The sequence below is a fragment of the Tenrec ecaudatus genome, chromosome 12 (assembly GCF_050624435.1).
Source record: "Tenrec ecaudatus isolate mTenEca1 chromosome 12, mTenEca1.hap1, whole genome shotgun sequence".
Taxonomy (NCBI): domain Eukaryota; kingdom Metazoa; phylum Chordata; class Mammalia; order Afrosoricida; family Tenrecidae; genus Tenrec; species Tenrec ecaudatus.
The window spans coordinates 116,558,185-116,571,329 of NC_134541.1; the positions used below are offsets into that span (position 1 = coordinate 116,558,185).

Genomic DNA, 13,145 nt, shown 5'->3' on the forward strand with positions numbered 1-13,145 from the left:
GAAGAGAGGCAGCCTGACGGGACAACAGCCCTCCTGTTAAGATCTGGAAGAGAGGCAGCCTGACGGGACAACAGTCCTCCTGTTAAGATCTGGAAGAGAGGCAGCCTGACGGGACCACAGTCCTCCTGTTGGGATCTGGAAGAGAGGCAGCCTGACGGGACAACAGTCCTCCTGTTAAGATCTGGAAGAGAGGCAGCCTGACGGGACAACAGTCCTCCTGTTAAGATCTGGAAGAGAGGCAGCCTCACGCCCAGGTGAATGATCAGGAGCTCTGGGCAGCCTAGGGTCACCATCCTCCCTGGGCTCTGGTCTGGCAGACCCAGGCCAGCCACGCGTGTTTATTCAGCTCTTGGGTGCACCAGCATCGTTCAAGGTTCTGGATTAAGCAGCTTAATGCACACTGGCACAGAAATCCCTGCCTTCGTGGTGCTTACAGTCCCAAGGAGAGCTCCCAATGTATGCCATCCATTCCTTTCGTTAACTCACCAGACATCTTTTGTCTGCCACATGCCCAGGACTCGGGTGCATCGATGGAAAAAAGAAAGCAAGCACTGCCTAGTAAGGCCTAGTGGAGAGAAGCAGGTGAACAATAAGCTGTAAATGGAGACCATGTGAAAGGTGAAAACTTTAATTTGAAGAAAAAGAAACAAGAAAAATTATTTTGTTAAAATGGAAACATTTTTATTTTTTCAAGTTAATGCAGGAAGTGTATGGAAATTGACAATTTTGTTTTGAAATAATTTCAAACTTAGAGGCTATAAGAACATAAGAACAGTAAACACATACAACCATTTGGAAATACTTGCTATGACAGAGTGCCTCCCCAGGCGGTATAGTATAGAATTTCTACAAACCCGGATGTCCTCCGACACGGCCACAATTACAGCCTTCACACTAAGGATGTCCAGAGTAGTGAACTGCTACATTCTGATTCTCAGACTGCGCACAAGTTCCTCCCGTTCATGTTTAGTAGTTTATAACCTTGTGTTGCCCTTAGCTGTCAGGTCTCTCAATCAAAACAGTTCCATTTTCCCTAGGTCTTCTTGCTTATGAACGTCACTGATTTTTTCATCATCTCCATGGTTCTTTCAGAAACCCCAGCCCTAGGGCGGCAGCACACGTAACTCACACATGTGCATAAGCAGTGAATGGACTTTTTTCAAGGATTAGTGGACCAGGTATTTTGTCGCCTGTCCTCGGGTTTTCCTCAGTGGGAGGCTGAGCTGTCAGAGAAGCGATATGCTCACTTCATTTGGCTCATTAGGCTCATCATCAGTGATAATTACCTCTGATTACGTAAGATAGTGTCTGCTGAGCATCTCAAACGTTACTCTTTGTAAAGATTATTTTATGGGGAGGTGCTGTCTGTCTCATGAAACCAGTTATTTCACTTTTTTTAATCAGTATGGGCTATAAACTGTTACTGGTATAAAAAACATTACTATATTCATTTTGATGCTAAAAAATAGCACAACTGGGTTATTAAACTGCTTTCTTTCTGTGTCCTTTTGCCATAGCTCACATTACTCCATAAGCATTACTTTCTTGCAAAAAATAAAAATCCTAAGTTAATTTTAGGCTTTTCCTATCCCAGTCCTGGAATCAAGCCCGCGCGCCATCTTTTCAATTCCAACTCTGTAACCTTAATGGAAGTCAGAGTAAACGTGTGCTCCCTTGTGGGGTAAGGGTCCTCCGGAGTGACTTTGCTATTATGGAAAATAAGACAGCAGGGCACAGGGGCTCTTTGGCCCCATGTCAGGATCAAGAGAGTGGATGCATTTTCTTTTTAAAAAAATATTTCATCTTACAAATAACAATCCATTATTCAATAGTATTAAGCACACTTGTACATATGTTGCCAACAACAGTTCCAAAACAAATTCTTTCTACATGAGCCCTTGCTATCAGCTCCTTTTTATTTCCCCTCCTACCCTTGTGAAACCTTGATCAATTATATATTATTTCATGTCTTACACTGTCCATTGTCTCCCTTCACCCACCTTTATGATATTTGTCCCTCTTGGGGGCGGGACTATGTAACCAACCTTGTGATGGGTTCCCCTTCTCTCCCCAATTCCAAGTGAATGTATTTTCTAATGGGTATTTCATGGGTATTTCAAAGGCAAACACATCATACATCAAACATATTACATAATCAATGGGTAATATAAGCAGGCAACAATAATGAAATGATTCATTGTCTTGACCAAGTGCTAGTTGACCTCTGACAGTCCTGAGCCCGCCTCAGGGGAGCGATCTGTGGTCAATATCAGCAAGAGATGTCAGAAGAGTGTTTGCTAGATTTTACATTGGTTTCGGTTGTAGAACCTGATTGCTCTTATATACAGATAGCCTTTAGGCATAGTGAACTGCCAGATGCAGGTGAGACCTCTTTTACGGTGGCTCTTTTAGGACTGTTTCTTAATGGAAGGCTATTAAGGGGAGCATGTTTTTATTGTCTGGAGAGTGTGTCTTTGAATACATTTCTATCTCAGAACAATGGAGATCTTTTTCAAAACAGGGATAGTTTTCCATGCCTGTGGTTGCATAGAAATAAGGCCCAATACACTCAGCAAGTCCTCAGTTTACCACACAACCTGGGGTTTCACAATCAGTTTTAAAACATTTTTCTTTCTTCTTGAACTCCTTAATATCAGCTACCCTTTATTCCCCACCCTACTTCTCAGTAATCCCCCCTTTTTTTCTTCTATAATAGTTTTTCCCCATATCTTACACGATCCAATATATTCATTCGCATGCAATTTCTGTTGATCCCAGTGAGTGGGGTTATGCATTCATCAGCTCCCTATTCCCCATCCCTGTCTTCGTGCCCCCAGAAACCATTACTCCTGTTACTATTTCTGAAGGGTTATTTATCTTGGCTTTCATGTACCAACTGATCTTAAATACACAAACGAACATATGCAAATCTAACATGATTAATAGGGTAAAACAAAAACCATAATAGTAAAGGGAGGAAATATTAAAGAACTAGATAACTATGTAATTATCAGTGCTATACTACTCCCTGGATTTTTCATCCCTCTGTGTGGCCCTTCTGAGAGAGACTGTCCAATTATCTTACAGGTGGGTTTTGAGTCTGCATTAATTACGTCAGGGCCCCTTCACATCTATTTGGTTGTTTGTTTTGGAACTTCTGATAGCTCTGGCATCGACACCTCATGATCACACAGGCTAGTGTGCTTCTTCCATGTGGGCTTTGTTGCTTCTCTGCTTGATGGCCGCTAGTTTAACTACAAGCCTTTAAGACCCCAGATGCTATGTCTTTTGATAGCCGGACACCATCAGCTTCCTCAACACATTTGCTTATGCCCCCATTTTTTTCTTCAGCAATGGTGTATGGTTGATATTTTGGAAGTAGATCACCAGGCTTTTCCATGAAGGCACTTTTCTGGGTAGACTTGTACTGCAGGTTTTTGGTTAGCAGCCAAACATGTTCAGCAAAAACAGCAATAAAAATAACCTCTGTTCCAGAGTGCGACAATATGTCAGGCACTACTAAGTATTTTGCATACACACTAACTTGATGGTCTTGTCATATTGGTATATGTTCAATAATGAGAGACTAGAATATTTAATAATTTATTTTGCTCTATTACTATTTTTAATAACCATGGTTTGTTACACCCTGATGTACCTGTGCAGAAAGTTTGCTTATCTACCATTTTATTTGTGGAAAACTGTGAAGCGACCCACAGCCAACTCTGTGAATTGCTGAAGTATGCAGTTCTGGGCAGCTCCACTGTTTCTAAACCCAGGTACGAGGGGAACTTCAGTGGTGAATATAGACCAAGGTTTCAAGCTTGTACTTAGAGGACCATTTTTGCTCACTGACATAAATCCTTCACCATGTCGCAAGTCCTAAACGATCTAAAAATAAACATCTGAGTACTACCCCCAGCATGGTAACAATTCGTCAGGAATGAGTCCTTTAGGTGAGTCATGTGGGACTCTGCAGTATCCCACTTGAACTGCTTCCTTTAATTACAGTATCCTGCTGCTCTCGATGGGCATTTTGGTTTGTAACTCCCTCTAGTGAGGACCTAATTGAAATAACATGACTTTACATTAAGAGTACCAATCTCTTTTTCCTTTTACAAATAAAGGGTAAAGAGAAGTTTACTATTCTGATGTTGTCAGAGCTATTGTTAAATGGCCTATGAAAATTGTTTTTAAAAATATGTACCGAGAGATTTTCTGCTAACTGCAAAGTCAACAGTTCAAAACCACCAGCTTCTCCACAAGAAAACGCCATGTCTTTCTACTACCATAAAGAGTTAGTCTCGGAAATTCACAGGGGCAGTTCTACTCTGTCCAACCTACACAGTTGCTCTGAGTTGGAACCGACTCAAAGGTAGTGAGTTTGAGTTCCTGTGGAGGAAATAATTACGAATTGGCTAGGCACCTTAAAATCTTTTTTTCTGCACAATAGATATTGTTCTGATAGCTTGTTGAAAACTGGCTCTTTCTTTTTCTTTTTTTTTCCAGGCAGATAGAAGCTTTACTCTGTGCTATCTTTTTTAAAAAAGATCATTTTATTGGGGGCTCTTATAGGCTAAGACTAGGGCTCCCCTAGGCTAAGGCTAGGGCTCCCCTAGGCTAAGGCTAGGGCTCCCCTAGGCTAAGGCTAAGCCCATACATCAATTGTATCAATCACATTTGTATATATTTTGCCATCATTTTCTAAAAATTTACTTTCTATTTGAGCTCTTGGTATCAGCTCCTCTTTTTTCCCTCCCCCCTCCCACCCTCATGACCCCCTTGATAAATGATTATTCTTTTCTTTTAAAAAAATTATTTTATTGGTGTTCATACAACTCATCACAATCCATACCTACATCAATTGTGTAAAACATATTTGTACATCCATTACCCTCATCATTCTCAAGACATTTACTCTCCACGTAAACCCCTGGAATCAGCTCCTCATTTTCCTCCCTCCTTCCCCATTCCTTCCTCCCTCATGAACCCTTGATAATTTATAAATTATTATTTTGTCACATATTACACTTTCCGACGTCTCCCTTCACCCACTTTTCTGTTGTTCATCCCCCTGGGTGGGGGTGTGTGATTATGTATCAATCATTTCCATCCATTCTCCCTTTCTACCTGCCCCCCCACTTCCCCCCTACCAATCTGGTATTGATACTCCCATTTCTGTTCCTGAGATGTTTATCTGACCTGGATTCCATGTGTCGTGAACTCTTATCTGTACCAGTGTGCATGCTCCGGTCTAGCCAAAGTGAAAGGCAGCACTGGGGCCTTTCATTATAGTGTGGGCTGAAGAACCAGAGGAATATTGTGTGTTTCCTGGGTGTTATCCTGTGCCCTGGTTGACTCATCCCTTCCTTGTCACCCTTCTGTGAGAGGATGTCCTATTGTCTACCGATGGGGTTTGGGTCTCTGCTCCAAACTCCCCCCACCCTTGTTCTCAACAATATGTTTTTTTGTTTGCTTGTTTTGGGTCTTCTGGTACCTGCTATCTGATCTGGTTAACACCTTATCATCAATGATAGCCCAGACTGATGTGCTTCTTCCATGTGGGCTTGTTGCTTCTCTGCTATATGGCTGCTTGATTAGCTTCAAGCCTTTAAGGCAATAGATGAACTAGCTTTCTTAAAGCCAGCCCTGTGATTACCCCTCTTAGGAAGGACTGCAGCACAGGTGGCGATTTGGGGGATGCATCTTTGCAAAGTGAGGTTAGTTCTCATTTAAAGCAGGCTCTTAATAGGATGGTGAGAGTTTTTCACTTCTATTGACTTGGATGCAGTATGTATCTGATCAAGAACTCTATTTGACTTCTGTGCCGCTATCACAGCCAGTGATGGTAGACTCCCTTCGTTGTTGGTCACTGCTTTTTCTCACTCTCCTTTCTTTAAGTGATGGGAGGCTGTTGTTCTTAGTTGTGTTGGTTTGATTTTTTCAACAGCTGGTGTCCACTTTCCCACCAAAACCACCTGAACAATGTGGTGGTTTTTATTCTGCAGGGAATGAGTCAGCTGCACTTCTATGGATTCTATTTGGAGTTTGGAGTTCTCCGAAAGACATTCAGACACGAAAGTGAAGACAGCTTTGCACTCGAAGCATATCAGCTCCTCCTCTCTGGATGAGTGCCTCTCTCTCAACCTGTGTGCTCCCTGGCAGCCTCAATAGGTATGACCCAAGGCAAAAAGGAGAAAGATTCAGATATGTCATGTTGAGATTAATTTAGTCTCTGGTTATCTTTGGTAATCTGGACCGAACACTTATTGCCAGATTACAATCTATAATTCTCAGGTAGATATTGTCCTATTAAATGTGTAATTTTCTACTTCTGAAAAATCACAAGACTGGGTATATTTAAAACAGAACCTATATTGGCTTTTCTGAGAATTTTGAGCATATTGCTGAGCACTTCCTATAGGCTGGGCACTATATTAATCTCAAAGGAGCACTTGTGACTCTTATCAGCTAAGCACTGGACTGCTATCCACAAGGTCAATGGTTCAAACCCGCCAGCTGCTCCTAAGAAGAAAGATGAGCCTTTAAAGCTGTACAATCTCAGAAAGAATCCACTTGATAGCAATGGACTGCTTGGGTTTATATTAATCACAGGGAGTCTTGTTGGCCTAGTGATTAATAGCTCAACTGCTAAACAAAAGTTTGGCAGTTCAAACCCACTATCTGCTCCATGTGAGAAAGATTCAACAGTCTTCCCTGGAAACCATAAGGGTAGTTCTCTGTCCAATAGGTTGCTTTGAGCTGGAATCAACCTGATGGCAGTAGATTTGCTTTAATATTGTCATACTGCATGCATCACTCAAAATGCTCAACAATTCTATTAGGGATAGATACTTTATTCCCATTTTACAGATCAGGAAATTTAGTAGCTTGACTAATCACAATTAGTAAGTGGTAGAACTGAAAGCTAAGCCCAGGGAGGCAGGGGCTGGAACTCTCTCAATCTCTGCTCCTCTGTTTCATTTGTCCTAACTGACTGGCATGGGGTTTAATGGAATAATAGATGTAGAAGTGCTTTTCAAACACGTGAGGGACTTGTTTAAGTTCCATATTTCTGTAACGTTCATCTTTTTTACAGTGTGCAATCAACAAAGCAGGGAAAATTTCTGGAAGTGGTATAAATATGGCAAACCGTGAGGATCCAAACTTTCCAAATGACGGCACTGACAATAAAATTCCAATCTTTTACAATATTTTAACTTCTTTCAGGAATTTTTTGTAAAATGTCTGTTATGGATTTTCAGAAATTCCACTTGCTTCCTTCATCATCTAATTTTCTAGCTGAGATCATTGGACTTCAAAAGAGAAAAACAAATGGGAGTCATCCTTATAAAAGATATCATCGTTGTGTTTATATGTAGGATAATCAGCCAAGTTTCTTTTTTATAAGAAATAAACCTCATAACTAATTTAAACAGAAAGAAAAAAAATTAAATTTAAAGACAAAAGGGGCAGGAACAAAGGGAGCTTGAATAGAGGGAACCAAGCCAGGGCTGGTGCCTGTCTTAGGTGTTATCTAGTGCAACTCTGTACCACCGGTACATCCAGTGGTGTTTTCACAGACAGAAATGCTCTCTCTCACATTCCAGGAGCTGGAAGTCTGGATTCAGGAGGAGGCTGTTGGGGAAGGCTTTCTCTCTGTCAGCTCTAGGGGAAGATCCTTGTCTCATAATTATTGGTGGACCTGGCACTCCTTGGAGATCTCAGTGTCTGGGCACAGGGACCTCGGGTCTGAGAAGCATGCTGTGCCCCTGGTTCTTTCTTGGGGATAGGTCCCTCTGAGCTCCACTCGCTGGTTTAATCCCTTTTATATCTCAAAAGAGATTGACTCAAACTACAACCTAATCATGTAAATTGCATCTTGTCTCATTAACATAACTACCTTGAATCCTGCCTCATCAACATAGAGGTGATGATTAACAATACGATAATTTCACCTGATTATAAAAATAGATGATAATGCTATAATACTGATAACCTTAGCCCAACCAACTTGAAAAATACTAGAGTGGAGGGTGGGGTTGAGGGCAATTTAATCTATGATCTTCACCCTTGTGCCATATATGAAATACTTTAAATTCATCATGTCATCACCAAAATTAAAAAAAATTAACTGCAAATAAAAAATTTGGAGCATAATTTCTCTTTATCTGTGAATCTACAATATGAGTTATCTACTTCCAAGTACAATGGTAGAATATAAACTAGATCCACATCTCCATTACACATAGAAATTGGAGAGAGAAAAAATGGATAATAGATATCAACTCTAAAACCTAGCTGTCCCGGTTTGAGAATAATCCTCTGTCCTTTGAGATTATCTCTGCAATGACCTCACCCTGGAGGTTGGCCACTGCTTTCTGGATTCTGGGTAGAGATTATTTGGCCCTGGGCTTCTCTTCCATCTTCCAGGCCAACTAGGACAGCAACTCTCTCTGCTCTGGGTGGCCCCATTCTCCTAGTCCAAATGAATCTCAACAACAGGTCCCGTTCTTCTGCCCCTTGGGCATGGCAGCCTCATCCCCTTTGCTGTGGCAGTGGGTCTGGCCCTATCCCATACTTTAGACCAAGCTGGCAAAGATCTGACTCTTGAGAACCTGGGAGGCCAGGCCCCAACTCTTTCTGTTAATTCCATTTTGTCTTTAAGACAGCAATCTTCCATTTTAGGATTGCTTTGTCTATTTCCCCATCTTAATCTGCAAGGCTCATTCATTCTCTTTGCCTCTAGAACCTTTCCCGATGACCATATGGAATGTAGAACCATTTTCCTGCCCCAGGAATCCTTATCAGTCTTGCCCTCCACTTTCTTTATAGCTCCTGTTGCCACCTGTTGTATTAAATATTTATTATTCATCTTCCCAACTAGAATTGAAGGTCCATGGGCTATGTTGTCAGGTTTATCGCTGGATAATTTCAGCCACCAGAACAATGCCAGTTATAGAATAAGCTGTGACAAGCAGATACTCTTGAAACATCGGTGACCGCCCTCGGCAAAAGTATAGCTCTCCCCCTTTTCCTTTTATAGCCTTTCTTTTATAACCCATTTGGAACTTCTTATTTTTTTTAAATCATTTTATTAGGGGCTCATACAACTCTTTTGACAATCCATACATACATCAATTGTGTAAAGCACATCTGTACATTCATTGCCCTCATCATTCTCAAACCATTTTATCTCCACTTAAGACCCTGGCATCAGGTCCTCATTTTATCCCCTCCCTCCCTGCTCACCCCTCCCTCATGAGCCCTTGATAATTTATAAATTATTATTTTGTCATATCTTGCCCTGTCCAACCTCTCCTTTCACCCACTTTTCTGTTGTCCATCCCCCAGGGAGGGGGTCACATGTAGATCCATGTAATCAGTTCCCTCTTTCCAACCCACTCTCCCTCTACTCTTCCAGTATCGCCACTCACACCACTGGTCCTGAAGGGATCATCCGCCCAGGATTCCCTGTGTTTCCAGTTCCTATCTGTACCAGTGTACACCCTCTGCTCTAGCCAGACTTGCAAGGTAATGATAGTGGGGGTTGGGGGGAGGAAGCATTTAGTAACTAGAGGAAAGTTGTATTTTTCATCATTGCTATTTCGCACCGTGTCTGGCTTGTCTCCTCCCCTACACTCCTCTGCAAGGGGATCTCCAGTGGCCGACAAATGGGCTTTGGGTCTCCACTCTGCACTCCCCACCTCATTCACTATGGTAAGATTTTTTTATTCTGATGATGCCTTATACCTGATCCCTTCAACACCGCGTGATCACACAGGCTGGTGTGCTTCTTCCATGTGGGCTTTGTTGCTTCTGAGCTAGATGGCCGCTTGTTTACCTTCAAGCTTTTAAGACCCCAGACGCTATGCCTTTTGATAGCCGGGCACCATTAGCTTTCTTCGCCACATTTGCTTATGCACCCATTTGTCTTCAGCAGTTGTGTTGGGAAGGTGAGCATCATAGAATGCCAATTTAATAGAAGAAAGTATTCTTGCATTAAGAGAGTACTTGAGTGGAGGCCCAATGCCCTTCTGCTACCTTAATACTAAACCTATAAATATAGACACATAGATCTATTTCCCCATCCTCATATATAAATATATTTGCATGTGTACATGCCTTTATCTAGAACTCTATAAATGCCCTTTGCCTTTGGGACTTATTCTTGTAACCATATAAGGCTGCAAGCTCCTTAAAAGGGGTGACTGGGTCTTATAAATCTTTGTGTGTGCACTGTGACCTGCCTATACAAAGTTAAGAGAGGTTTCCTAAAACACATATTCTAACAAATGTTTAATTATCCTTGTTTTAGCGTCTTCACTTCCTGTCAGTGTAAAAGGCAGCATCAACTGCAGAATGACCCCGTCATTCAAAAGAATGGCTCTAAAAGAGTGGGCTTGACCCAGTGTCTTCTGACCCAGTGTCTTTCCTTTCTGAGGAAATGAAAGCGGTTCACTTTCCGTTACAAGGCTGGTGTGGATGTCATCTGGCCTTAGTTAACAATGTAAGAATATTTAGCAGTTCACTTAAAAATTTCACAGTTGAAAATTAACTTTCATGACTGCTTTTCTGAGTTACTCCTTCTCCCATTAGTAAGAACATTCTTTTAAGTAAAATGTTTCCCGAAGTGTGAGATGCAGACTATTGGTAAAGCAATGATTTTATGTAGTAAATGACCATACTCTAAAAAAGTATTGAAATATTCATTTTTCAGTTCTCTTTCCTTCCTTCTCTTGACCATGTAGTCTTGTTTACCAGATAAAAATACAAGACACCCGGTGAAATATCAAGGTTACAGCATTGGAAACCCTGTGAGGGAAGTTCCACTCTGTCCTATAGGTTTGCTGGCGAACCAGCTGGAAGAGTTTCATATTTGTAGCCATTCCAAAGATAGGTGACCCTACCAAATGCTCCGACTATAGAACAATATCACTGATAACGCATGCAAGTAAAGTGTTGCTAAAGATCATTCAACAATGGTTGCAGCAGCACAGTGACAGGGAGCTGCCAGAAATGCAAGCTGGATTCAGAAGAGGACGTGAAATAAGAGTTATCCTTGCTGATGTCAGATGATCTTGGCTGAAAGCAGGGAATACCAGAAAGATGTTTACTTGCTTTTTCTTGATTATTCCAAGGCATCCGACTGTGTGGATCATAACAAACTGTGAATAACATTAAGAAGAATGGGAGAGTGGGAATTCCAGAAATCTTCATTGTGTTCATGGATAAAGAAGTAGCATATCAAACAAAACAAGGGCATTCTGCATGGTTTAAAAACAGAAAAGGTGTGCATCTGAGTTGTATCCTCTCACCATACTTGTTCAGTCAGTACACGGAGCAAATAATTCAAGAAGCTGGATTATATGAAGAAGAACCCTGTATTAAGATAGGAAGAAGACTCTTTAACAACCTGTGATATGCAATGACACAATCTTGCTTGCTAAAAGTGAGGACTTGAACTGCTTGCTCATGAAGATCAAGGATCGCAGCCTTCCGTATGGATGACAATTCTGACTCAGCAACCCTACAGGATACAGTAAAACTGCTCCATGAAGTTTCTGAGGCTGTAAATCTTTATGGGAGCAGAGCCCTATTTCTGTCCCACAGAGTGGGTAGTAGATTTGGACACTAGCCCTGGGGTTAGCAGCCCAGGCCTTAATCCACGGAGCCACCAGAACTCCTTTGAGCCATCCTAGTGAGTATAAAGTGATCTCAAAATTGTTTTTCCTGACGACTAATGGTGTTGAACATCATTTTATGTGCTTATTAATCATTTGTATATCTTTGGAGAAGTACCATATATACTTGTGCATAAGCTGAGTTTTTAGCACATTTTTTTTGCCCTTGCAAATCTTTTAAAGTGAGCTTAGACTTGAGTCCATACTAACATCACTTATAGACTGCTGCTTCGTGTAATCCTTTTTACTAACCTTTCTAATTGGATTACACTCTGTACCAATAGTGCTATTTGCACCTGTGCCTACATAGTAAGGGGAAGCAGGGTTCAGACAAAGCCAACAATCAGCTGTGAGGTGAGGATTTGAGTTCATAAATTGGAATACAGCATCCCGAGAATCAAACACAGAACCTTGAGGTGGCTCCTGAATGAGAAGGGCCCTGTGAGTTGGGCTGGCAGTGAACGGGAAAGTTACTGGAGAGTCTGGAGGGTGCGGCAAAGGAATCTTAATGACACCAGCTGTGGCTCTTCAGGATTTATCCCGAGGTTTGGGCCTTTGTACAGATGGCAGGTTGCCATATTTTACTTTGCTGGATAGAAAAGGTTGTCCCGGGATCTCTATCATTTACATAATGTTGAATTCCCCATGTTTTCCCGGTGAACCCAATAACGCTTGAATCCAATTCTTATTGGGTTACATTTGGAAACCATACACGTGGTGGGATCAAACCCTTCCGACTTGAGTCTCATTCTTGTAAAAATAATAGGGTCATCTTTAACAAGCTTCCACCCTGAAAATGATAGTTTCACAACCCCAAGCTGCACAATGGTAATGTCCCTCCCCTTGGCAGTTAGGGAGTCCATGAGCCGGGCATATAGAGAAATGGTTTGTTTGGAGCCTTCTTTCTATAGAGGGTATTCCGCACCCATAGGACGGGATTCGAGTATAGGTCCCATTGTGCCCTTTACCTTTAAAGGATCCAGAATGCCAACTCTTTCCTAGCAAATCAAACAAATCAAAATGAAAACAGGGGGTCATACCCAGTATAAGAGGTTACATATTCACTGCTGGAGGTTAGAATAGCAGTCCACAGATGTGTTTCTGCTTGGGGGAAACAGTGGGTGCTGTCAGCAATACTCGGAGAAAAACAATTAAGTTCTGTAAAGCCTTAATTTTGAGGGATTTTCCGTCTTTCTGGGTGTCCATCTTTTCAGGTTATGCTCAGGGAGGGCTTTTTTTTTTTTACTTATGACTGATGAATCCACGGCCCCCTCCCCACTATTTTAACAGCAGTTGGTGTTGTAAGTATCACCTGGTATGGGCCAGTCCACCTAGGTTCTATGGTGTCAGGTTGGTGCTTCTTTACCCATGTCCAGTTTCCTGGTTGCACGTTGTTGGCTGCCTGTTCCCTTTCCCTTGGTTAGGCCCAAAATGAAGGTGTCAGAGCAGATGATTTGTCTC

At 41.8% G+C, this 13,145-nt stretch overlaps 1 protein-coding gene across 1 annotated transcript in view; it reads left to right on the forward strand.

The window, feature by feature from the left end:
- Positions 1-13,145, forward strand: part of REXO5 (RNA exonuclease 5) — a 33,596-nt gene that overhangs the window by 3,022 nt on the left and 17,429 nt on the right. Inside the window, 5 exon segments of the mRNA XM_075528107.1 lie at positions 3,671-3,779; positions 5,951-6,077; positions 7,266-7,378; positions 10,319-10,427; positions 10,430-10,510. Of these exon segments, the coding sequence (XP_075384222.1) occupies positions 3,671-3,779; positions 5,951-6,077; positions 7,266-7,378; positions 10,319-10,427; positions 10,430-10,510 (539 nt within the window).